Source organism: Ailuropoda melanoleuca, chromosome 1, assembly GCF_002007445.2.
Source record: "Ailuropoda melanoleuca isolate Jingjing chromosome 1, ASM200744v2, whole genome shotgun sequence".
Taxonomy (NCBI): Eukaryota; Metazoa; Chordata; class Mammalia; order Carnivora; family Ursidae; genus Ailuropoda; species Ailuropoda melanoleuca.
In genome coordinates, this window is record NC_048218.1 from 200,527,816 (window position 1) to 200,554,635 (window position 26,820).

The 26,820-nt window shown below is 43.2% G+C and overlaps 2 protein-coding genes and 1 long non-coding RNA gene across 3 annotated transcripts; 1 reads left to right on the forward strand and 2 right to left on the reverse strand.

Moving 5' to 3' along the window:
* Nucleotides 1-530: 530 nt before the first annotated feature.
* LOC100465845 (serine protease 58) lies at nt 531-6,565 on the reverse strand. Its single transcript, XM_002921681.4, has 5 exons — nt 6,526-6,565; nt 4,673-4,811; nt 4,189-4,445; nt 912-1,051; nt 531-818 (listed from the first exon to the last, which is right to left on the reverse strand). Exons 1-5 carry the CDS (start codon nt 6,563-6,565, stop codon nt 669-671), a joined length of 726 nt encoding a protein of 241 aa, XP_002921727.1. The 3' UTR covers nt 531-668.
* Nucleotides 5,184-26,785, forward strand: LOC117795147. Its single transcript, XR_004618978.1, has 5 exons — nt 5,184-5,269; nt 11,639-11,764; nt 13,158-13,391; nt 20,458-20,527; nt 26,653-26,785. It is a non-coding gene; the product is annotated as an uncharacterized LOC117795147 (long non-coding RNA).
* LOC100465594 (probable inactive serine protease 58) lies at nt 13,032-19,226 on the reverse strand. The gene is made up of 5 exons (XM_019802229.2): nt 18,932-19,226; nt 17,947-18,103; nt 16,134-16,384; nt 13,660-13,796; nt 13,032-13,267 (listed from the first exon to the last, which is right to left on the reverse strand). Exons 1-5 carry the CDS (start codon nt 18,969-18,971, stop codon nt 13,118-13,120), a joined length of 735 nt encoding a protein of 244 aa, XP_019657788.1. The 5' UTR covers nt 18,972-19,226; the 3' UTR covers nt 13,032-13,117.
* Nucleotides 26,786-26,820: the final 35 nt, after the last annotated feature.

Genomic DNA, 26,820 nt, shown 5'->3' on the forward strand with positions numbered 1-26,820 from the left:
GAGAATGGAGTCCCTGTGGCAGCTGGCATAGTAGAAGGGGCAGGCATGTGTTGACAAAATCTGGCCCAGACTCCCTGTTTCATCTGCCCTGTCCTATGCCCCAGTGCACTTTTGTAGTAACCTCTCATGGCTCAAGTCTCTACCCAGAACCCTACAAAATGAATGACTGGGATCTATGGCTGGCCTTGAGAGTCATAGGGGCAAGGAGAAGCTAAGGGCAATACCTCCTACAGCTTCCCTCCCGGAAACCTTCTCCCTCACCTATACTTCTAGTTAGCTCACTCTTTGTCGGGCTTCCTTTTCCCTCTTGGCATGTGTAACTTGCCAAAAGCACACATTAACTCAATCCAAGTATTAGGGGTTTTGTCACCCCAAATGGCTGAGTGGCCTTTTTCCAATAGGTCAGTGATCCCTTTGTTAGAACACAATCCCCGCTTCATAAACTTCAACTGCCTAAGGGGTATGGAGTGTGTCATCTTTGTCCAAAGGGGAAGAAGAAGGGTTGTCATATATAGTCGAAAGACGGGGATGTACAAATCACCGACTCTGTCGGGCAGAAGTGAGACAGGCATGTCCAGTGCAACCGAGGGCATCTATTTAGGCTTGATTGTGAGTCTGGACATAGGGACCAATTGTGTCACGTGATCTAGACTTCCTGCCATGGCAGCTCAGTAGCTTTCCATTGTATGTCTAATCCAGGACAAGTATTTAAAGATTCTGGTATAGATGCCAACATCAGCTCTCAAAACACATCCATCTGTAAAAGTCAATATTCCTTGAAGTACCCCATTGCAGACTGCTGGGGCAGCTGTGACTTCCTGCCGGAACAAAAGGGACATAGGGTTATCTTATCATTATGGCAAAAGACACAGAAATAAAATGGGAAAACTAAGGCATTAAGAGTGCATTACCTTGCAGGGCAGCCTCCTTCCTGGCACAATGCCCAGGCACAGCATACTTTCCTGGATCCTGTAGGTTTTATAGGCCTCGAGGCACTCACTCCTGTAGATTATGGAGATGTTCACATTCTGCAGGGAGTCGGGTTCCTTGTCTAGAGGAAAAAAAGGTGTACAACTTCCTTAAAAGTTAGTAGATAACAAACCTCCTTTTTTTCCTTGCCCTCTTTTTCAGCACATTTCTTCTTCTGGAAGAAAGGACAAAAGTTCAAACACTGAGAGAAATCACAGCTGTGGCTATTTGGACAGCAGGAAATGATCAGATTAACCATTTCTCGTGATACAAGTGTCTATCTCTTTACAAAAGAGGTTAAGTTCCTGGAAGTTATATGTAAATATGAGACATCTCTGCAACGAAATGAAACAAATTGCTTTAAAATTTTCTAGAATTCTAAATGCTTAACTGACTGCACTTGGATGGTATAGTCAGTTAAGCGTCCAACTCTTGGTTTTGGCTCAGGTAGTGATCTCAGGGTTGTGAGATCGAGCCCCACGTCGGGCTCTGTGCTCAGTGTGGAGTCTGCTTTAGATTCTCTCTCCCTCTGCCCCTCCCTAAACCCTCCTGAGTGTGCATTCTTTCTCTTTCTCAAATAAATAGATCTTAAAAAAAAATTTAAAGAATAGCCTTTGACATGGAATTCTTTTTTTATTTTATTTTTTGAGCTTTCCTGTTTATTATTTGTCCCATAGTTTAAATTCATCACTGTCTCCTTTTAAAATTTTTTATTGAAATATATTTGACATGGAACAGTGTGTAAATTTAAGGTGTTCAATGTGTTTCTTTGATATATTTATAGATTGTAATGTGATTGCTATCATAGCTAAACTTAGCACCTTTATCATGTCACATAATTATCACTTCTTTTTTGTGGTGGGAATAATTAAGATCTAGTCTCTTAGCAAGTTTGATTATAATAGGATATTGTTTCTGTATTCAGTATGTTATGAATTAGGTCTCCAGGAGTTGTTTATCTACTAGTTGTAAGTTCATATCCTTAAACAGCACTATTTTACTTTTAGAATTTGAAGGAATCTAGAGAGCCTAGTTTTCATTTGTCAGAAAAACCCAGTATCTGCTAAAAAAAAAAAATTACTTCATAAGCTAGATCAAAATAAACTCAATTTTGGAGGTGGAGTGGGTTAAATTATATCTCTCTCTTTTTTTTAAAGATTTTATTTATTTATTTGACAGAGATAGAGACAGCCAGCGAGAGAGGGAACACAAGCAGGGGGAGTGGGAGAGGAGGAAGCAGGCTCACAGCAGAGGAGCCTGATGTGGGGCTCGATCCCATAATGCCGGGATCACGCCCTGAGCCGAAGGCAGACGCTTAACCGCTCTGCCACCCAGGCGCCCCAAATTATATCTCTTTTTGATACGAGGGTCATAACCCAGATGAATCAAACATACTGCTCATCAGGGGGACATTTATTTTCAAACTCAAGTTGACTCTCCCAGGACAAAAAGTTCCTACTTGTGTAGAGGACATAATGCTAAGTGAAATAAGCTGGACACAGAAAGACAAATACTGTACAATCTCATTTCTATGTGGAATCTAAAAAAAGCCAAACTCACAGAAACGGAGAATACAATGGTGGTTGTCAGAGGCTGGTGGGTGGAAGATATGTGGGGGTGGGTTGTTGATCAAAGGGCACAAACTTTTAGTTATTAGATGAATCAGTGCTGGAGATTGAACATACAGCGTGGTGGCTATCATTAATAATATTAGACCCTGTACTTAAATACTCACACCACACACACATGCATAAGGTGAATATGTGAGGTGATGAATAAGTAGCTCGATTAGCGGCATCATTTCACAGTGTGTGTGTGTGTGTGTGTGTGTATAGTCAAAACATGACCCTATAAACCTTAAATCTATACAATCTTTATTTTTCAATTATACCTCAATAAAGCTGGGGAAAAAAGAATTTCTACTTTTTTGATATATTCAAGGAAATGTCCCTCAAGGTCTGAAGGTATTTACCAAAGAGCAGTTTAAAAAGTTTGGGGCAATGGCAGCCCTATTAGGATAAGTGTATAGCCACCTCCTGATTTCTATAAACGGAGAGTCAGGGTAGATGGATGGGTGTAATCTGACAGGCTTGGTCAACATGAATCTCCTTTTCATACTATGGTGTATAACATATGATGTGTATTACATACAAAAACAAACTTTCTCATGAGTTAAATTGTATGAATAATTCTTCCTAAAGGTCTATCATAGAACTATATAGTATATACAGACCATAGTTCCATTTTCCTTAGAGTTAATAAGCCCCTCCTCCTATACTCTTTACTCTCTTGATTAATAGCTACAGATGGTGGTTTGAATTTGGAAAATATTGGAATGGGATAGTGGGAAGACAGGCTCAAAACTTAGAAGAGAGGAAGCTGTCTTAATTTGCTCAGTTTTTTTCATGGAATCTGAAGCATGTGGTTAGAAGAAAGAGGAGGTCGAACATGTAAGTCAGGAGTTTCAGAGTATATGGAGAGCTCTCACTGTCACAAATCATAGTCGTTTTTTAATTTTGTAAAGAAATGAGTGAATGTTTGGAATGTTAACAGTCAAAAACGTTTCAGAAATATTTTTCTCTTTTCTTATTAAGTTAGCCACCATACAAGGGGCAGAGGGAGAAGCAGGCTCCCCACTGAGCAGAGTGGGATCATGACTTGAGCCAAAGGCAGACGCTTAACTAACTGAGCCACCCAGGTGCCCCTCAGAAATATTTTTCTTAAACTTTTCGTTATTTTTTTGTATCACAGTCTTGCATTCAGAAGTTCCGCCTGACTTAGCGCAGTATTATGTATTATCTTATGTTTAATACTTCAATATTATTTCACGATATTTCAAGGTTTTAAGTTTCTTTATTGCCCAGAACAGTTTGAAAACATCTGATATAGTTTGTGCCACATTTCAGAGTTCAGAAAATTAATACTCCAAAGGCAAAGTGGCCAACTGTCACACAGAAAATTAGGACTAGAATACAAATGTCTTCTTCCCACTGACACCCTTCCTATCATGTCTGGAAGCAAAGATGATAGCAGGATACAGTGGAGGGAAAAGCTTGAAGGACTCCTTCAGAGAGGTACAGGGCAAAGGAAAAGAGATGACAAGGATAAATTAAAAGGTTAGAAAGAAGCCTCACTGGGAAGAATTGCAGAAGCCTAGAGCAGAGAAGGGACAGACCGTGTCCTACTCCGAGAGAAGAGGATTATCTTGAGGTCACTCACAGTCATCACATAGGTTGTAGGCCCACGTGGAGACCATGCACATGGTTTCTTCACGGACGCGTTCTTCGGGCAGGTCGACCAATTTCACATAGTCATTGAGTTCAACACTTTCTCTCAGCTTGATTAACATGAGGTCATGCTCAATAGAGGTGATTGAGAAGTACGGATGAGGGATCATCTTCTCATAGCCAACTACTTGTATATCCTTTTCATTGTTGTTTGATGGATTTGTAACCCCTAACATCACCTGAAGCTTTCTGGAATAATGTAGTTGTTTGAGAGAAGACTTGGCAGAGATTATTTACCCATCCTTAATGGGCCTTTATTAGCCCCTTCCCACAGACCTTTTCCTCTACCACTGGACACATCCCCAGAAGGCTTCCCTAACCCCACTTCATGGGGAAATGGTGCCAGGCAGGGATCTGTGTCTATGCCCAACCTGAGAACCCAAAGCACAAAGTGACATCGGGGGCTTATTACTCACGGTAAGTTGCAGTGTGCAGCTGTGATCACCCAAAGGGGGTGGATCAGAGCTCCAACGCAGGGCAAGTAATCAGATTTCAAGTAGACCAGGTATGGGGGAGTCATGCCATTTCGGTAATCTGGATCAAAAGCCAGAGCAACTGGAAAGAGAAACATAGGCAGGAAATTCTGAGATTTTTGCAGGGATCACTAGGAAAAACAAAGGAAAATTACTTAATAGGCTCAAGTTCCCCCTACCCTTCTCTCTAATACCCTATTTCTGTAAGCTAAAGTTGCAAACTGGCTTACTTTCTTCTAAAAACATGAAGAAAATGATAGAAACGTACCAATTTTAAAAGATAAAGGTGTTTTCCATTCTGTTGTCAATAAATATTTTTCAGATTAAAATACAAGTTTTCTTAAATACCTTCTACAATTCAGTGAACATTTGTTAAATCAACTCATGGAGAACTTACTGTTTTTACCTTTTTAAGAATGCTCTTACCAGTCTCACCCCTTTCTCCACCAATGCAGGGCAAAGCAATATAAGTGCCGTTTAAAGAACAGACAGACCGCTAACACAATCTGAGGAGGGGGAGATAAAGGATTCATTCAACAAGTAAGTGTGAGCACCTGGTATGTGCCAGGCTCTGTTATAGGGTCTTGGGCTATATAGGGAATGAAGCAGAGAAATACCCTTGCCCTCATACATTCTGATGAGAGAGGACATTCGGTAACAGTAGACACAAAACATAAATCGATGGTCTAGTGTATTAGATGGTGATTGATGCTGTGGGAAGAACAGTAGAACAGGGAAAGAGGAAAAGGCCGTACCAGGTGTGTGTGTGTGTGTGTGTGTGTGTGTGTGTGTGTGTGTGTGTGTGTGTGGTGGGGCATTCTGCAATATTACACAGTAGTCAGGATAGGTAGGCCTTGTGGACAGTGTGAGAGATGACCAAAGAAATGAAGATGGGGGGGGGGGTTAGATCACTGGATATCTGGGGAGCAGGGACCCAGATGGAGGAAAGAGTTGGAACGAGAGTCCTAAGGGTTGTTTAAGGAGCATGATAAAGGCCAGAGTGGCTGGTGTGGCAGGTGAGGGGGAGAAGAGCAGGAAAGGATAGAAGTGAAAGCAGTGGTGCAGGGCTTTGTAGAGTGTCAGAAGGATGTGGGACTTTCTTCTGAAGGAATGTAGGGCCACATCACGGTTTTGTGTAAGGCAGTGATGGTCATTTCCTTATGGAGAAGTGTTGAGTGTAGGAGTAGAAAGCAGAGAGGCCTGTTAGGGGATTCATGTGATAATCCGGGAAGAAGATGGTGTCTTGGCCAACTGTGAGCAGTGGAGGTGGTGAGATGTGATTGGATTTGGGATATATTTAGAAGATAGAACCAACAAAATTTTCCAAACAGATTGAATGTGGGGTGTGAGAGAAAGAGATTTTCTGAATGCCTCCAAGGTTTTCGCTTGAGTAACTGGAACCTGTTAGGACAGGACCAAAACCCCTAGAATGTTCTGCTGTGTCCATTAGTTGAAACTCTCTTTTCAACCCCTGCCTCTACTCCTCATTCCCTCCTGCCAGCAACAGTCCTGTTCTAGATGGGCCCAGAGCTGGGTCACAGTCTTCCTTGGGAACAGGTCTGGTAGTAAGGTTTCAATGTCCATGCCTCCCCAAAGAGCATACAAGCCATCGAGCTGAGGTGAGGCAGGCAGGCCGTGTCACAGGTAGAAGGGTGGTGGGGACAATGCAGTGGTGAGGGAGAGTCAGGTCTACACTTGCAGTCTGGAACATGTCTCCTGTCTGTATCTGTCTACCTTTCACGATTCCCCCCGAATTTATCTTTGGCAAATGAAGAGAAAAATGTGAAGATACTCACCAGGCAGGTTCAAGAGAGCCCAGAAGAGGATAAAATTCATATTAATGTCAAAAGCCTTTTCAAAGGGTGAAGTTCAGCTCAGAGTCACTGGAAAGGATGTCAAAGAGGGATGGAAAAGACTAAGTAAGATATAGCAAAAAGGGGTTCTAGGGTTGAAAATAAAAATATCTGAATTCTTTCAGTCGCAGGATTCAGTTCCTGAACAGGTATCCATTGGTCAGAACAGGGCACGGTGTCAGGTATCAGAAGGACAAGAACAGAGATCAGGTGATTTGGTCCCTGACATAGTAGAGAATGGATCTGGAATTCAGTACTTTGCTTTCCCTTTTCAGGGGAAAACATACCTAATCTGAGAGATGTTGGAGCTCAGAGTGTCTCCCAGCCCCCTCCTCTCTGGTCCACCCTTTGTCAAACTCTGAAATCAGGCTCTTCTCTAAACTACTGCCTTCAAGACTGTGACCCCTCCCATCTGTGTGATGCTAACCCCTGGTTGTGTGACACAGACATTTGTCTCCAGTGACCATAACCCAGCCCTCTGGTGCTGGCCTGACCCCTCTGCCTGACACTGAACCCCTCCTTGAGATATATCAGCTTTTCCTTTCATGTCACTGCTCATCCATCATTTATTCAAGCGGCCAGTCAGTAACTTATATTATGTGTCTGACTCGTGCTAGGCTCTGTGCTCACTGTCGAGGGGCCTACATGTGACGTGCTGCTCCACCTTCAGAGAGCTTGTAGACTAGTGGGAATGATAGGTTCATAAAAAGGCAATTACAAAACAAAGTATTCAGAGGTAAAACTCTACCTATATCATTGTCTAGGTGGAAATATTAGCAAAACACATTGTCTGGTAAATGATTTGGATCCCAAATGTATAAGGAAATCTTTAAACTCAACAACAAAAACATGAAAACCCAATTAAAAGTGGGCCAAATATCTGAGCAGATACCTTCCCAAATGTATCAGTCTGTTCGGGCCGCCACAACAAAATACCACAGATGGTGGGGCTTAAACAACTGACATTTATTTCCTCACAGCTCTGGAGGCTAGAAGACCTTATCAAGGTGGCAGCAAATTCAGTTGCCCGTGAGAGCTCTCTTCCTGGCTTTGCAGGCCACTGTGTCCTCATGTGACACTTCCTCTGCAGTTACGGGTATAGCTCTCTCGTGTCTCTTTTTATAAGGACACTAATCCTATCAGAACAGCGCTCCACCCTTATGAACTCATTTCCCCCAGATTATTTCCTTGTAGGACCTACCTCCAAATACAGTCACTTTGGGGTTTAGAGCTTCAACATAGGAATTTTGGGAGGACACAGTTCACTCCATAATAACAAAGAAGAGGGGCGCCTGGGTGGCACAGCGGTTAAGCATCTGCCTTCGGTTCAGGGCTTGATCCCAGCATTCTGGGATCGAGTCCCACATCGGGCTCTTCTGCTGTGAGCCTGCTTCTTCCTCTCCCACTCCCCCTGCTTGTGTTCCGTCTCTCGCTGGCTGTCTCTCTGTCAAATAAATAAATAAAATCTTTAAAAAAATAACAAAGAAGAAGTATAGATAGCAAATAGAATATGAAATTCTCAACATAGATTAGGGAATTACAAATTACAAATTAAAGCAACAATGAGATACCCCTGCACGACTGGTAGAATGGCTGAAGTTTGCGGCCCAGAACGCCAAATGTTGGTGAGAGTGTAAACAAAAAGAATATTCATTTGTTGCTGGCAGATACAAAATGTACAGCCACTTCGGAAGACCTTTTGGTGGTTTCTTAAAAGCTAAACATAATCTTCCCGTACAAGCCAGCAATCGCTCCCCTGGGTATTAACTGAAGGAGTTGAAAACTTATGTCCACAAAATCTTACACATGAATAATTACAACAGCTTTAGTCATAACTGCCAAAGCTCGGAAGCAACCAAGATGGGTAAATGGGTAAACAAAGTGTGGTGTATCCACACTGGAATATGTATTATTCAGTGATTTTTAAAAATGAGCTATGAAGAGATGAAAGGAAAAAAAAGATGACAGACATAGAGAATACTTAAATGCATGTTACTAAGTGATAGAAGCCGGTCTAAAAATATTATATATCGAATGGCTCCAATTTATGACATTTCAAAAAAAGCAACCGAGAGAGACAGTAAAAAGATGAGTGGTTGTCAAAATTTAGGGAGAAGGGGAGAGGGGTGAACAGGTAGAGCACAGGGCATTTTTAAGGAAGTGAAATGATTCTGTACGATACCCGATTTGTGGATACATGACATCATGCCATTGTCCAAACCCATAATACTATATGACATGAAGAGCAACCCTAACATAAACTATGGACTTTAGTTACTAATAATGTGTCAATATTGGTTCATCAGCTATAACAAATATACGGCATCAATGCAAGATAATTAATTAAAAAAAAAAAACAGACTACTCAGTGGCCGAATCCAGGTAATGGGGATATAGGTATACAGTGCCAAATTCTTTCAGCCTCGTTGCATGTTTAAAATTTTTCATAATAACATGTGGGAGAAATTTTTTAGGTTTAAGTTAGTTAACATAGAGTGTAGTATTAGTTTCAGGTGTACAATAGAGGGACTCCACACTTCCATACGTCACCCAGTGCTCCTCACGGCAAGTGCCCCTCTTAGTCCCCATCACCTGTTTCACCCAACACCGCACCCCCTCCCCTCTGTAACCACCAGTTTGTTCTCTGTAGTTAAGAGTCTGCTTCTTGGGATGCCTGGGTGGCTCAGTCAGTTAACATCTGCCTTTAGCTCGGGTCATGATCCCAGGGTCCTGGGATCAAGTCCTGCATCGGGCTCCTTGCTCAGCAGGGAGTCTGCTTCCCCTCTGCCTGCCTCTCTCTCTTTCTCTGACAAATAAACAAATAAAATCTTTTTTTAAAAAAAAAGAAGTCTGCTTCTTGGTTTGCCTCTCTCTCCTTTTTTCCCTATGCTCCTCTGTTTTGTTTCCTAATGCAGGGGAAAAAAATTTTTTAATTGAGTTGTGTGTCTTGAGCACAAGGTTAAAGATACTTCTTCAGTCTATATTGTATGTAAGGAAGGAGTATTTAAAAAGTTATACTTTACCTGGGTCTTAGAGAAGGGGAAGGAGCTTGTCTGGCATAAAAAGAAGAGAAAAAATAATTCAAAAAAAGGACAAGGCTTCTGTCAATGCATGAAAACAGGAAACAACGTGGGGTGTTTGCAGAATAGCAACCATGTATTATAGCTGAAGTGTTAAGAACCAGGCGGAGAGAGAAACAGGAATTATATAATGAAAAGCATTATTATATAAGCCTTGCATATATGACTTGTGTCTTTATTGTGTGGGAGATAAGGAGCCAATAAATTTATTATTTTATGAAATTTTATCAAATATTTTAGACAGACCCTAAGCCCAGTGTTCATGTCTTGCATAAACCCCAATTTCCTATCCTTGGGTGTGGGACCTGTGACTTCCTTTGAACTAATAGAATATGGCACAATTATGGGATGACATTGTGGTAACTGCATTGGTACATAATATTAACTTTGTGTATACACGCACACACACATCCACCTTGCTAGCATGCACAAGGGAGAGTCTTCCTACTGGCGTGGGGAGGTAAGCAGCCACACTGAGGAGACGTAAGGGGCAAAGAGCTGTGTATGGATGACCTGTCTGCACTAAGGATAGCCTCAAGGACCTGAGGGCAGCTTTCAGGGGACAGCCTGCAAAAATCGAGCATCCAGCATCGTGCAACCAGAAGGAAATGAATTCTGCCAACAACCTGAATAAGCTTAGAAGGAAATTCTTACCTCACAGCCTTGTTAGACCCTGAACAGAGGACTTAGCTAAGCCATGCTTGGAATCCTGATTTGCAGAAACTGTGAGATAATATGTGTTGTTTTAAGCTGTTCAATTTGAGGCAATATTTTTATGCAACAATAGAAAACCAGTGCAAATGCATACCGTGTTCCAGTACTTTACTAGATATTGATGATTTAGCGGTAAGGGAGATGAGATGATAAAGACTAACAGAGGAGATGGGTGTAAGAAGACTTGCCATCATGAACATCACAATGGGGGAAGAAAAGGGAGGTAGAAACACACAAAGCAGGGACACTAACCTGAGGGTCAGGAGAAGACCTCCTTGAGGACGATGTGTTCAAAGCTTAAAGGATGAGAAGAAGTTAGCCAAATGAAGAGATGGGGGAAAAGTCTCTGGAAAGATGAATGAGGACTCAAAAGAGAAGAGCACGTACGAAAGAGAGTGAAGACAGAACAAGAAGAATCCTACAGAGCAGACCGTTCAGGAATTGTCAAGTAGGCACTGCCTACAAAGAAGACCCAGGAGGCAACCAGTGTCGTATAATGAGCAGATCAAGGGAGCACACCCTTGGGCTCCGTATTTTAGATGGAATACGCTCTATCTTGTTTAAATGGTTATAGGAAGAAGTCAATAGATAGGGGAAATGGAAAAATATAAAGCAGCAGAGATGCTCAATAGAGTGGTCCATGAAGAAGGCAGAAGAGAAGTGATCCACATCATAGGTGGAGGTAGGAGCTGGAGATAATAGGGTCTCACTACCAGGAAGGATCGAAAAGAATGAGGAAGAAAAGCACTAAGTAAGTTTGCAGAGCTGGAGGTGGGAAGTTGAAGTTATCGTTGATGGTTTCAACCTCCCAGTTGGACATCATTCACTGCAGATGAAGCACTGAAGGCCAGAGGAGACAGGAGAATGCTTGAGGTGGTCATTATGCAGAATTGTACAGAGAGTGACTTGGGAAATTCAGCATTGCCAGTATGAGTTGAAGACATAATTTAGAAATGAACAGATGAGCATTTTATTAAAAACTCTGGGATAATATAAATGTGATTCAGTAAAGGGGGCAAGAGGCATTGGGCAGTGAATCAGACACAGGGAGCAGGGAGAAACTAGGAGTGAGACTGTTGGAGAAGACAGGCAAACAGGGGGCTTGTGCTTTGGATGGCCAAGAAGGACAAGAAAAGGAAGCATCTTGAATTAAATGGCCTTCGTATCCAAAGTTGAGAATTTGATTATCTTTGTTTATGTGTCCGGATAAGCTATGGGCTTAGTCATAACCCAGCTTTTTCTTTTTTTTTTTTTTCCTTTAGTGGAGAAGGAAAAGCAGAGTATATTAATGCCCCAGAGCCAACCCTCCTCTCCTCCCTGGCAATCTCTACAGATGCATGGATTCACCACCGCCCTCGCGGGATGGAATGCCAAACCACTTCACTTTGGTAGAGTCTTTTCCTTCTGTGTCACTATTCTCTCTCATCTCACTGACCCTCTCTGAGTCCTTTTCCCTTTTTAGTAGATGACCTCATATCCCACTGCCTCTCCCCTATTTGTGACTCCACGGCCTCTCACTCTGGGCCCATACTTTTGGGTGACTTGGAATCCTCCCAATTCCGTAATTTCAGGTGTCTTGGTCAATGGGTCTACGATGCTCTACGTCTCTGCATTCTATGCCAGCGTGAGAGAAGGCCCGAGCCTTGCTCAGAGCTCTTGCCACTATAGCACGGAGCTCTGCTGAAGTCTGCAGCTACCAACCGTAAATACACAACTCCCGTTGTTATTGCCCAGACATCATCTAAGATCGAGATCTTCACCTCCAGCTGTCTGCTAGACATGACCACCTCTGTGTCCTTCAAGGATCTCAAATATAACACACCCATCACTCCTACTCATTACTGTGCTCTGAGCCTTAACCCAAGAAAACTTGGGCTCTCTGCGTATTATGTCTGTGACCCACCATCTACGCAGATGCCCAAGTCAGAAACCTGGGCATTATTCCAGACACTTCTCTTCCTCTTCCTACTCACAGTCAATACATGTAAACTCTATGGGCTCTGCTTCTTTAGTGTTTCCCAGTTCAGGAGTTTGATGAGTTTCTATTGCAGAGGTTTTAATGACACCCCCTCTGATTCCAACAGGATAAAAATTGAAATTCCTTCACCCAACAGGTCAGCCCTTCACAACCTAACCCTTGCTCACCTATAAATAATCACCCTTTATCATATCTGGTCTCTTTCTCTATAGACAATTTACTTTCTACCCTCCAGGATTATTTATTTAGATACATTTTCCAGAACATGCCACATTTTTGTCTTTTCTGACTTACTTCACTGTTCCCTCAGATTTATAATATTCTCCCCTAATTTGTCTGCCTAGCTGGTGAAATGTCCCCTGGCTGTGACACCTGGAATGGTTTTTTTTCTCTGCTGTCTTGAAGCTTATTTCTCACCTCCATTTTAACAATAGTCATAAGGTGTTGTGATCGGCTGCTCGATGGCCAAGCATAGTCATGTTCTCATGTATCCTGAGCATATGTGGTGTCTGCTAAGCAGCTGATAGCTCAATACTTTTTGAAAGGAATGAACCCATGGTGGGCACTTTGCTATGTTGTTCATCACGCTTGCAGTTAACGTATAAAGAGATCAGGGGTCACAGCATAAGTTCAAAGTGTCATTTTTTTTTACTGGATGTTTTCTGTTTGGATTCTGTCCAAGAATAAGAAAGATCAAGACAGTTGTGAATTCAGTATAGAAATCATGAAGCTGGTGCCCTGGGGGACAGAGGAACGGAGCGCCTCAGTGCGTATTAATAGTTTTCATGATCCATTTTGCATAGGGATGAACTTCTGTGAAGAACCCTTCACTTCCCAGAGTGACGCTTCCTTTGTCCCACGACAAGATTCCATGCAGCCTCCCATCACAGATGGCTGGAGCAGCTGAGACTTCCTGCCAGAGAGAGGGAACAGAAGGTCAATGTTGCTTTGTCCTCGTGGAAAAATAACAAATCCCAAGATATGGCATGTTATGCTCTCAGAAGCATCTAGACGTCTAGACTCATTTTTCTTGAAAGGTAACAACCCTTTCTTCACATTCACCTAGATCTCACCTCTCTCAGTTCAAGCTTGAGCCCAACCTGAGTGCAAGCAGGAGGAGAAAGGACAAACAGTTCTACCCAGAACTGTAAAATGAGGGAAGGGGAATTAATGGCCGGCCCAAAGACCTGGGGGGAGAAGAAAGGGACTCCAGGCCTTTCGGATGAGCACCATTTGATTTTCCACAATCACCTCTCCTCTTCAGGGACCCCTTGCTATCTTTCTATCTGAAGAAAGGAAAGATACCTTGACTTTAGAGATGATGTTTAAAGGTTGTCCCACACACATGATGTGTACTGCCATTCTCTGTCCTACCATATTCCTGCACTCATCGAAGGGTTGAGAAGGCTGGTTTATCCAAGTCAGGATGTCAGGGTCACTAACTGTGGGGGAAAAAAAAAAAACGAATGAAGTCCACGGTTCCTCTGCTTGTCACACAGAGTGTTGTGATGGCTCCCTACTCTGTGAACGCAGCCCATCCTTCTCAGGGTTTCTCGCTCAGTATCTATGTCAGAGCAGCAGATTCAGAGCATGACGTTCTCCTTACATCAGACATCAGATCTGTCATTCTCCATCTCCTCTGCCTAATTTAGAAAGCTTTGAAAACCCACCGGAAGATTATAAAGGACCATGAAAACAGACACAAAGCCGTCGTCCCTAACAAATCGTTACACTGGCATCCACTTCAACTTCTTCACATTTAACCCTAAAGGGAGAAAACTATTTTTGATGTGTCTAAAGCTGCTTTTTTAATGAGATAGATTGTTTATACATGGATTATTTCTAAGTGTGTGTATGTGTAAGTATACGTGTATATCTCCCCCAGAGAAGGCAGAATCCTCATCTCCCTCATTGCAATGGTTACTCTACCATTAACCTCAGGATGCAAGGATTCTAACTAAGGTATTATATGATTCTCATCTCTGGTGGGGAGTGACAAGGAGGAAGGAAACAAAAGCCTGATTAGAGATTGTTCAAACTAACGCTAGTGTTACGTACAGAGCAGGCTTTTTCTGATAGTGTAGCCAACCTAATGTCCTAAAACAGAAGGTGTCAACTCAGAAAAGAGAGAGGGGAGTTACGTTCGGTTTTAAGTTTTTAAGTTTTTATGGGAGTTGAATTGGAATGTGTAGAAAGTAGCCAAGCATTTGAAATAATGAATTCCTAATAAATATTCAAACCCTTGCACCAAAGAGCTTACAAAATTAGTTTGTCACTCTGATTCTGACATGCAGAACCCATGTGGTAAAACCTTTGTATGCTTTTATTTTGTTTTCAAACAGTATGTAATAAATTACTTTTGCAATTACTTTGAATAAGACTTGTAAGTCAAGGATAAAAATCATAAGCTTCAATTTGTTCAGAAAATATATTCACTTAGATTCCCAGAAATGTTGCTTCTGGATTAAAAATGAAGTTGCCAAATCCTGAGAATATAAAACTTCCCCTTTTTATTTGTTTTTACAGGACAGATGGATTGTTCTGAGGCCATTGTTCTGCAGGGTTTTAAACCTGACTAATGTCGTGACAATTGCCTCAGCGGACACAGTTTCATCAAGACAATCAATATCACTTTTTAAAGTCAGCCAATCAGACCCCATGCAATAAACATGCCTCAAAGTGCCAAGCAATGAACAACAACCATGGCCCTACAGATGTCAACCCCCTTAAGCTACTGAAAGTCCTCCAGTCACTGTACCAAAAGCTTCCCCCAAACTCCATCTAGGCCCAGTACTCTGCTCTGCTCAGTAAGACGGGTGTCTGCTCAGCTTTGCTCTTCCTTACTATAATCATTAATCAATTTAGCTTTATCATTTCATTTCAGATATTGAGTGATGGCCCCATCATCCTTTGACAATCCCTAAAGAGAGTATGATGGGTTATTAGCAGACACATGAAGTAAAGACCCACCAATGGCCAACAAATGCGTAAGAAAGCAATGTCTTCCTGACGTGGCCTTGGTAAAATGTGCTCCTGCAGAGACCAGACCCTCTCTGCCCCTGCCGATAGAACTCAGAGGCTGGAGGCCTGTGTGCCTGCAACAGGGTCGGTGGCCATTTTTCACAGAGGTGGGTCAGGCCAGAGAGACACCAACAGTATGTCATAAACAACCCCCCGGTGCAGGCCCTGGTGTCCGCCTCTGAGGGGGAGCTCTTGGGTGGAGCAGTAGGTGTTAAGAGTTGCACTCTGTGGGTGGGAAGAGCTCCCTCAGCTACCCTCATCTCTCAGGGTCCACTTGAGTGAATCGCCACCAACATACGTTGGGCTGTCTGTGGCAGGGGGCTGGAAGTGTCCTCTGTCACCTCACCATATGTTCTGTTTTGTTTTTCCCACTGCTGTTGGATGAATTGCTTGGGGGACTTTCAGCAGCTGTCAATGAGACAGTAAGCCAGCCTCCCACAGGATGCCTGGATACTGTTTTTAGAGTGAGGGCTCCTGGTTCCTCCACCATTATCTCAATTCAGTTCCCTGGACTTTGGTCTTGAATGTTCTGGAGATAGGACAGTTCCTGATCCACTCATTGGTGTCAGATTGGCTGCCGTGTATCAGTCTCTGAATGACGTCGCTTGGCTTCTAATCTTGGTAGGATAAGGTCCTGGCAATAATCACTGTGGGGTCAAGAACGTTACTTCATGGCAGCCATTCCTTCAAGTACATCCCTGCACATTTTTTCCTAGCTCCAAAACCTCCTCAGGAAGATCACAGAGTCAAACACTTACAGTTTTTGTATTCATTCCAAGTCCAGGTTGGGATAAAGCAGGAATCATTAAATGTTAAGGGCTCCATAGATATGGCGATGGTCCCCACGTGGGAGTTGAGTACAGCCGGCTTGGACAGCTTCATCAGCATCAGGTCATTCTCCAGAGATTGTGCCTTGAACTCAGGGGCGGGGATAATCAGTGAGTAATTCCGTATCTGCTCTTTCTTATTTCTGATGCTGGGTTGATACACTCCCAGTCGGATTTTAACACTTTGGAAGAAAGAGGGCAGGGAGGTGGGAAAGAGCAGGTCACAGAATGTCAGAACGGCCACAAATGTCAGAAGTGACCTTTCCGAATCATCTTCATTTTCTTTCTCATACCTGAGAACTGAAGTGACCTGCTTTGGTTTGTCAAATTGTACTGGTACTAGTTTATGGACTTGTTGTATTACTGTCCAGAGCTGGTGAATATATAAAATCTGACATGTATCTGCCACCTAGAGCTCACTCAGTACAGTCTAGCTTTATTACTGTTACTAAGAATTGGAAAACTGAATAGGCGGGTAATAGAGATGTGTCTACACCACATTTTCTCAAACAGCACTTGAGTAAGTGTATCATACCCTTCACTTCTGGATATCCTTAGGTCCCTCCTAGTCTCTCTCAAGCCCATGTCACTATATCTACAGTGTGCTGCCTTCTTTATCATTGGTCCCCAAGGCTCTTAGTCTATCAGGATTCCCATTATGATTTTCCATTATATTTCCTGGACACATTCAAACACACCCATTCCATCACCAGCAGTCCAGTCATGCCACAGATACAAGCGCCAATTCCTGCCAAAAACAATTCATGCAGTAGATCTGGCTAAGAAAAGAACATCGAGTTTTCCAGTTCCCATTCCTGGGGGGGACGAATTATCTTTCCTCTGTATGTCTTATCCTGTGTAGAGCAGGACGTCCATCTGTGTTTGAATAAATGGTCTTGAATGACCAGGTGGCTGAGAGCTCTGAGTTTGAAATGAGCCTTGTAGACTCCTGAAACTCTGAATAGGTCCCAGTCACACGGCACGTTCTCATGCAGTTACAGCAGGGATGAAGATTTATGAGGGAGAGCAGGATTTTGTGCGGTGCTCCCTTGTCCTTCTCCTGCTACCTGTATCCTGTGGCTTCTGCCTGATTCTTCCCCTCACCCTGTGGGCATTCCCCTACTCACTGCAGGCCACACTGGTCTTCAAGTTGGCCAAATACCTTCACTACTTCCAGGACTCTGTGTACCCTGTCCCCTCTGCCTGGAATGTTCCCCAGGCTTTATGCATTCAGCTGCCTCCTCTTCTTCCTGTTGGTCTCATCTCTTCAAAGAGGCCTGACATGACCACCCTAACTAAAGCAGATCTCTGGTTCCATTCCTGCATGTTACAGCTTGCCACTCTTTTGCAGTTTTATTTTGGGGTGTTTATTTGTTTTGGCTTACGTCCTATACTGGAATGTAAGCTTCAGGAGAGAAAATTTATTTCTATCTTGTTCCCTTGATCTTTGCTCAGTGCATTAAACAGTTCCTAGCACATAGTAAATGCCCAATAATATGTTGAATGAATGAATATTATTTATTCTCCACGAGAGGGTCTTCTTACTATCCATCTGTTTCCTTCCTATCCATCCCTCTTAATCCGCCCAAATGGGTATTATTTTTCCTATTGGGAAGGAGATCCTCTCCCTTCTCTGGTCTTCTAGTTCCCCTAGGATGTCATTATGACTTGCTGGGATACCCTGCCAGAGCTTCTTTTGTTTAAGCAGATCCCTCCCTGCTCCCAGGAGCAAAGGGATACTTACGGTAAGGGGCAGTGGGCAGCCGTCAGTACCCACTCAGGGTGAATCAGAGACCCCACACAGGGTTCTGACCTGGACTGCAGATAGACCATGTAAGGAATAGTAAAATCTTCTGGTAGATTCAGGTCATCATCTTTAGAATCTTTGGCCAGAGCAACTCCTAAAGAATTGATGGGGTCACAGGTGGAAAGAGTCAAACAGGATGAGAGGCAAGAGTTGGCTAGGGTGGTTTTTTCCAAGCTAAGGTTTTGAAAGATAATACCAGGGACTTCAAATTATTTTAAACATCTTTTTAAAAATCGGAGGGTATCATACATGTCACCAAAGCTATACACGTTAGGGACATTGACACCTGTCTTTGCTTGAGATGGAAATATATTAAAATTCTGTGAAACTAACACATGGGAGGATCAGAAACCCTGTTTGGCAATGTGGTATATTACAAAGACGGGGGGGGGGGGGTGAATTTTTCCTTTCAAGCCATCGTTGGTTTTTTTTTTTTTTTTTTGCAAAACAATATTTTTAATTAACTTTTGCCAACTAAGCATGGAAGTCATAATTACATACCACCTAACTTTGGCAGTGAGAGGGATGGAAAGGCTTGAGGCAGGGCCCTAGGGCTTCTGGTGCACCCAGCCCACCTGCCTTCCCTGCCCACTCCTCTGGGCCCACCTGCTCAGACAGAGGGAAGCATGGCTGGCCAGGAAAAGTGACAGTCTAGAGCATCAATCTAGAGTCTCAGGAGAGAAGGGGGCACTACTGTGATGTAGCCCACCATGCCCACAGGCCTCAAAGGGACTGCGAGAGCACCCTGATGGGATAAGTCAGCAGAGGGAGTGGTTCTTTTGTTTCCTTCAACAGTTAATTGAAGGAAATGCCCACCCCTTCCTGTGTCTTCAGCTGTGGCTGCCTGTACCCCCTTCTGACCCTCCCCATCCCCCTCTGCACCACCCTATCCCTCCCCAGGAGGCCAAGGCCAGCTGCTCACCAGCTGTGCTCAGAAGAGTAAAGATGAGACAGGGCTTCATGGCAGGCAGCGATCTTGCCAGAAGCACACAAGTTGAATCAAGTTGTAAGGCGTCCCAGTCTTTAGTCCAAGTGTCCTTAGCCAGGACAGCTGGACAGAAACGTTAACTGGGGCTTAGAGAGAGAAGCAAGGTCTTATAGCAGTCTTGAGACTAGTGCTGCTCAAACCCAATTACATACGGCCCAGCTCGGCGCTGTCTCTCATGCGGGCTGGAAAAGGAAGGAGCAGACCAATTCAAGCCCCTGATGCCTCTTCTCTAACCCCAGATATCTCAGGAGTCCTGATGTATCTGCTGACATTTCTCCTCCCCTCTCTGTGACATGGCCTTTCTTTGTTGTCCCCTCCTCCCTTTGTGACTGTGTCTCCCCTCTCTCTGCCTTCACTTGCCATCTCCCTTCTTCTAAAGGGCCCCTCGGCCATTCTCAGAGACTCACCAAATATTCAGATATGAAATGAATTGCATAAATCATCCCCTGTCCCCCATTTTCCTGATGAGGGTGCTGTGATCCTCATGGAAGTTGTTGGCAAAGTCAGGACTCAGAACTGAATCTCTGACAGGTTGAACTTTATCTGAGCCCTGTGCTCCTAGAAAACAGTGACTGTTAGAAATCCTCAGAATTTTGTGTTCAGGGAAATGGCCACAAAGAACTACCTTCCACACAGAAGTTACTAGAGATTTTGTCCACTCATTCTCATGGCTCCCATAGAACTCCGGATGACTCCCTTGTTTACCTGAGACAAGACCCAACACAGACCTTTCCCCTTGTACTTGCACCTTGCTGAAGTGGCCGGAACAGACCCTCCCAACTCCCTGGTCTTTTTTTTTTTTTAAGATTTTATTTATTTATTTGACAGAGAAAGAGACAGTGATAGAGGGAACACAAGCAGGGTGAGTGGGGGAGGAAGAAGCAGGCTCCCAGCGGAGGAGCCTGATGGGGGGCTCCATCCCAGGATTCTGGGATCATGCCTTGAGCCGAAGGCAGACGTTTAACGACTGAGCCACCCAGGCGCCCCCCAACTCCCTGTTCTTTGTCTCATGAATGATTAGCAAAGCTTAGAATTCCTTTTCCCCTGAAAGTGGCTAAACACAGAGAAAACACTCTGTTCAGCTGACTGAGAAGTCCCCTGACTGCAACACAATTGTTTTTCTCAACTGCAAATCTCCCACCTGTAACTTGATTATTTCTCCTTATAGAAGTGTTAAGGCAAAACCATCCTGATGAGACACGCTGATCTTTGGATCTGGGGAGCTCTTACTGCAATGATCTGAATAAAATAAATCTTCTTACTTGTTCAGTTTTTGTCCTTGACATTGATTACTCTTCAATGCACTACACTCCTGTTTATAAGTTAGTCTTTCATGAGAACTTCTTGAATGCCCCCTATATGAGAAAAAATATTTAACAAAGGGGTATCTATCCTATGTATCAAAAAATATAGACACAAGGAGCTAAGCTTCTATGTGCAGATATCGTTTTATTTTACAGGGTATGAAAGGTCATGACCACGAGGCAGACAGCTGACAGTCATCTCAGAGTTTTCAGGAGCAAGTGACAAGTAAGTGAACTCATCTGTTACTATGATTAGCCATAACAAGAAAAAAACACTTTTTTCTCTAGGCAGTTGTTCCTAATCTCGGATTGTTACCTCTTTATATATTTCCTTACTTTTGCTCCAAAGATACCATGTCTTCCTGGATCTTCTGAATTATGTATTAGGTATATACGTGTAGTAAATACATGTTAGTGAGGATATCTCTTCTGACTCTACAAAGTGGCCATTTATTTTCAATTGTAGTATGTTTTCATTGGTCTTTTTTTAAAAAGATTTATTTATTTATTTATTTAAGAGAGAGAGAGAGAGAGAACATGAGAGGGGGAGGGGCAGAGGGAGACGGTGGGAGAGAGAATCCTCAAACAGACTCCCTGCTAAACCCCATGAGGGGCTCCATCCCAAGACGCTGAGAGCGGGACCTAAGCCGAAATAATGTCGCCCAGTTAACCACCTGAGCCAACTGGGCCCTGTTTTCCTAGGTCTTTTTATGTGTTTCTCTGATTCCACGGTTGATCCTTGAACAACATGAGTTTAAACTGCATGGGTGCATTATTTGTGGACTTCTTACAGGCACAGAACTGCAAATGTATTTTCTCTTCCTTATGGTTTTCTTAATAATATTCATCTCTACGTTACTTTGTTGTAAGAATAGAGTATGAAGCACATATACCAAATACGTGTGCGTCAGCTGTTTGTGTGGCCAGTAAGGCTTCTGGCCTACAGTGCGCTATTAGTCGTTAGTTCTGGGGAGTCACAGGTTATACAAGGGTTTTTGACTCTGCAGGGTGCTGGTGCCTCGACCCTCACGTTGTTCAAAGGTCCACTGGACTTTAGAAGCAGGTATGTGCTTTCCAGTCACCCACCCCTTTATGCAGTTTGCTTTTCCTGCAGCATTTGCATGGATCAGCAGTACAGTCTATAGTCCCTGTTTGTGTCCTATCTACCCAGGGAGAATGTATATGCCCTGGAGGTAGGGTTTTGCCTGTTTTCTTCTGCTGTATCTTTAGTGCATAAAACAGGGTCGGCACACTGTAGGTCTTCAGTAAGTATTCCTTGAGTAAGGGCTTGAATAAATGAATAGACTGGTTACATTGTCTCCACTGAGGGACAGGCCAGGTTTATTTAATCAATCCTCTGTTAAATGGATATTTGAGTTGTTTCTGGATTTTCAGGATTTCGTAGACAATGTATCGGTAAGCAGTCTAGACTACTCTAGTGGATTTTCTGCCTGCCTCCTTTACATCCACTCGTCCTTCTCTTGGTGACTATCCTGATAAGTACTCAGTTAACCAAACAAGTACCATATAGGCTAAGTTCCTCGCAGAATGAAAAGCCCACCCCTTGCTCTGCCTCTATGCCATGTCACTTCATTGGAATTTAGCATAATCCCTTTAGATTATTGGCTCATGTTGTGCAAGTGACCAAATTCAGTTAAAGCCACACAATATGATGTCTGCCAGGGGCATCTGGGAAAGAAGCTTTCTAGATACAAACAAGGGAGAGTAGGGCCCTAAGGGCCATTTCGATCACAAAGCTTTATCCCTAGAATACACTGAGACTAATGACAGGATATGACAGTAACACACCAGCAGAGGCAGGAATAAACTGGGTCCTTGACATTTTTGCATTGCTGTATCAAAACATCCTTGAAGCCTTCCCCATTTCTAAGCTTCCATTAGTGCATTTTTGAAGACCATATGAGTTGGATATTCTATTCCTTGCAACTGAGTGAATTCTAAATGTTACATTCCCATTAATACTTGGTGATGTGGTTTTGGAATATAGCTGAGGTTCTGTGGGGTGGAATCCCGAGCTGATGACAAAGAAAGAATTCATGAGGTGTCTTTGGTGCAAAATGGTGGTTTCGTGAAGCACAGGGACAGGACCCATGGGCAGAAAGTTCTACAGCCCCAGGTTGTGAGGGATGGCTGATTATATACTATGGGGTTGAGGGAGGTAAGGAAAAGGGAGGTTTCAAAAGGGTTTTCTTATGTTAAGAAGGCTCACAGGATACTGGAAGCCTTGCCATTGTCAAGTTAAGGTTGCTTTTCCCTCCAAAAAGGCATTCACATGAAGATAGTTGGGAACATCCTGGAGGAACATTACATAGCCTACCCCGGAATGGGGGGGTGAGGGAGTTGCGGGTGTGTAGGCTTATGCTTTGTCTTCAGCCAGCCTTCCGCTCCCTCATCACTGTGTTTTTGTTTTTATATGCATGTTTTAATAGGGTAGAGTTCTAGAACTAAAGTTCTGGGTCCAAGAAGGTACAGATCTTAAATTTTAATATAAATTCACAGATTACAAAGAGTTAGATTTTTTAAAAGAGACAGAAAGTGACAAGAGGGGCTGAAAAGGGACTATTGAATGGTACCAAGAGATAGGACTTCTTTGTTTTTTCGTACTTTTCTTTGGGTCTGTCCTGATGTCTCATCTTTTATCTATCTCACTTAGCCTGCCAGGTCTCTATTTTTTTTATGATTTTTTATTATATTATGTTAGCCACCATACAGTACATCCCCGATTTCCAATGTAAAGTTCGATGATTCATTAGTTGCGTATAACACCCAGTGCACCATGCAGTACGTGCCCTCCTTATAACCCATCACAGGTCTATTCCATTCCCCCACCACCCTCCCCTCTGAGGCCCTCAGTTTGTTTCTCATAGTCCATAGTCTTTCATGTTTCATTCCCACCACGGTTGATCCTTGAACAACATGAGTTTAAACTGCATGGGTGCATTATTTGTGGACTTCTTACAGCACAAAACTGCAAATGTATTTTCTCTTCCTTATGGTTTTCTTAATAACATTTNGAGGTTGGCAGTTGAGAGTCATTTTAGAGTTTTCAGAGCAAGTGATAAAATAAATTCAACTGTTGCTATGATCAGACATACCAAGAAAAAACCATGTTGTCTCTAGGCAGTTGTTCCTAATCTCAGATTGTTATCTCTTAAAATATTTCCTTATTTTTGCCCCAAAGGCGCCATGTCCTCCTGGACCTTACTGAATTATGAATTGGGGATTTACGTGCAGTAAATACATGTTGTTGAGAGAGAGCTCTTCTGACTCTACGGAGCGGTTGTTTATTATAACTTGTAGCAGGTATTCGTAGGTCTGCCCTAAAAGAAAAAAGATCTATTTAGTTATTTTAGAGAGAGAGAGCATGGGGGGGAGGGGCAGAGGGAGAGAGAGAGAGAATCCTCAAGCCAACTCCCCGCTAACTCCAACACAAGGCTCTATCCCAGGACCCTGAGATCGTGACCTGAGCCAAAATCAAGTTGACCGCTTAACGAACTGGCCACCTGGGCCCTGTTTCCATAGGTCTTTTTATGTGTTTCTCTGATTCCACGGTTGATCCTTGAACAACATGAGTTTAAACTGCATGGGTGCATTATTTGTGGACTTCTTACAGCACAGAACTGCAAATGTATTTTCTCTTCCTTATGGTTTTCTTAATAATATTCATCTCTACGTTACTTTGTTGTAAGAATAGAGTATGAAGCACATATACCAAATACGTGTGCCTCAGCTGTTTGTGTGGCCAGTAAGACTTCTGGCCTACAGTGCGCTATTAGTCGTTAGTTCTGGGGAGTCACAGGTTATACAAGGGTTTTTGACTCTGCAGGGTGCTGGTGCCTCGACCCTCACGTTGTTCAAAGGTCCACTGGACTTTAGAAGCAGGTATGTGCTTTCCAGTCACCCACCCCTTTATGCAGTTTGCTTTTCCTGCAGCATTTGCATGGATCAGCAGTACAGTCTATAGTCCCTGTTTGTGTCCTATCTACCCAGGGAGAATGTATATGCCCTGGAGGTAGGGTTTTGCCTGTTTTCTTCTGCTGTATCTTTAGTGCATAAAACAGGGTCGGCACACTGTAGGTCTTCAGTAAGTATTCCTTGAGTAAGGGCTTGAATAAATGAATAGACTGGTTACATTGTCTCCACTGAGGGACAGGCCAGGTTTATTTAATCAATCCTCTGTTAAATGGATATTTGAGTTGTTTCTGGATTTTCAGGATTTCGTAGACAATGTATCGGTAAGCAGTCTAGACTACTCTAGTGGATTTTGTGGCTGCCTCCTTTACATCCACTCGTCCTTCTCTTGGTGACTATCCTGATAAGTACTCAGTTAACCAAACAAGTACCGTATAGGCTAAGTTCCTTGCAGAATGAAAAGCCTACCCCTTGCTCTGCTGCTATGCCATGTCACTTCATTGGAATTTAGCATAATCCCTTTAGATTATTGGCTCATGTTGTGCAAGTGACCGAATTCAGTTAAAGCCACACAATATGATGTCTGCCAGGGGCATCTGGGAAAGAAGCTTTCTGCTGGGAGCAATTTTCTCTCTCTCCCTGGATACAGACAAGGGAGAGTAGGGCCCTGAGGGCTTTTTGATAACAAGGCTTTATCCCTGGAATAAACCAACCCTAATGAGAGTAAATGACAGTCATACACTGGGCAGAGGCAGGAAAAAATGGGTCCTTGACATTTTTGCATGCTGTACCAAAACATCCTTGAAGCCCTCCCCATTTCTAAGCTTCCAATAGTGCAAGACCATATAAGTTGGATATTCTATTCCTCCCAATCAAATGACTTCTAAATGCTACACTCCCATTTATACTTTTTTCTGTTTTTATACGCATGTTTTAATGGGATAGATTTCTAGAAGTGAAGTTGCTCAATCAAGGAGCAGACAGATCTTACATTTTAATATAAATTTACAAATTACAAAGAGTCAGATTTTAAAAAGTCAAGAGACAGAAAGTGAGGAGAGGCTGAAAAGGGACTATTGAAGGGTATCAAGAAATAGGATTTGTTTGTTTTTTCCATACTTTTCCTTGGGTGTGCCCTAATCTCTCATCTTTTATCTATCTCACTTGGCCTGCCAGGTCTCTAAATCAGGCCTCATCCTGTGCTCAGGTGGGTAGGTGTATAATGGTGGGGTGGGGGGTGGAATAGAAAGCATTTTAGAGGAAACAGGAGAATTGTTAAGCTCATTTGCTTCTGTAGAAAAGCCTGAGATGTTTAGCTATGGTAGAACTAAAGCTACCCATTTTAACATAGAAGAGTTATATATGAAGTTAATTTAGGCTCTGTGCAAACATAAAAGCAATTCAGTAAGAACCATGGAAATAAGACAGGACAGCTTAGATATGACCAAATACTTAAGAGCCTTGAATGCAAGGAAAAGGAATTTGGGCTCCATCCTGGTGGCATTGACAAGGCGATATTAAGGGCTCAGGACTGCTCCCTATGAATGTGCCATCCAGAGTTACAGAGAAATAGACATTTGGTAATGGGGGTGTACCTTCCCATACTTTCCTCTTCTAAGATACCCACTTTGGACTGCATGTTTGTGTCCCCCCAGCAAATGTATGTGCTCAAACCCGAATCCACTGTGGGATGGTATTTGCGGGGAGGGCCTTTGCAAGGTCTAGATAAGGTCATGAAGGTAGAGTCCCCATGATGGGATTTAGTCTCCTTAAAGAAGAGACTAGAGCCCTCTCTCTGCTTTGTGAGGACACAGTGAGAAGGCCACTGTCTACAAGCTGGGAAGTGGGCCCCCACTGTTTCAATGGCACCTTGATCTTGGACTTTCCAGCCTCCAGAACCTTGAGAAATTAGTTTGTGGTTTAAGCCACCTAGTCTATGGGATTTTTTTTTTTAAAGATTTTATTTTTTATTTATTCGACAGAGATAGAGACAGCCAGAGAGAGGGAACACAAGCAGGGGGAGTGGGAGAGGAAGAAGCAGGCTCATAGCAGAAGAGCCTGATGTGGGGCTCGATCCCAGAACGCCGGGATCACGCCCTGAGCCGAAGGCAGACGCTTAACCGCTGTGCCACCCAGGCGCCCCGTCTATGGGATTTTTGTTATAGCCATCTAAACTGACTAAGACAATACCGCTCCTTACCCTGATTACTGAGCCTGGGAACATTTCCTCCATCTGCTCCAGTGTTTCCATGCTCAGATCCCATGATATCTTTTTCCTGCATCCATACCAGATATGCCCAGGAATCGTGTGCTGGGACCTGTACTCCAAACCAACTCTGTAGCCCAGTCTTCTATGAACTCGGTGTAATAGATCTATTTTCTGCAAACGTACCTGCATTTGCACTTCCTTTTTCCTAGAGTTCAAAACACTACATGCTGTGGGCTGGGATGTGGGCGACTCTGGTGGAAGAGGGGCACAGACTGCCTGCAGACATCGTGGCTGCTACAGCAATACAACCCCAGTGGGAAAACCAGAAAGATCTTAGAGAACNGCTGCTACAGCAATACAACCCCAGTGGGAAAACC

Coding starts and splice junctions, on each gene's coding strand:
- LOC100465845 (XM_002921681.4), bottom strand. CDS start 6,565: ATGAATTTTATCCTCTTCTGGGCTCTCTTGAACCTGCCTG. Junction 4,812..6,525: donor GGCTCTCTTGAACCTGCCTG/GTGAGTATCTTC, acceptor TTCTCTTTCCAG/TTGCTCTGGCTTTTGATCCA. Junction 4,446..4,672: donor GCTGCACACTGCAACTTACC/GTGAGTAATAAG, acceptor ACATTATTCCAG/AAAGCTTCAGGTGATGTTAG.
- LOC100465594 (XM_019802229.2), bottom strand. CDS start 18,971: ATGAAGCCCTGTCTCATCTTTACTCTTCTGAGCACAGCTG. Junction 18,104..18,931: donor TACTCTTCTGAGCACAGCTG/GTGAGCAGCTGG, acceptor TCAATTCTTTAG/GAGTTGCTCTGGCCAAAGAT. Junction 13,797..16,133: donor TTGGAATGAATACAAAAACT/GTAAGTGTTTGA, acceptor TTTCCCCCACAG/TTAGTGACCCTGACATCCTG.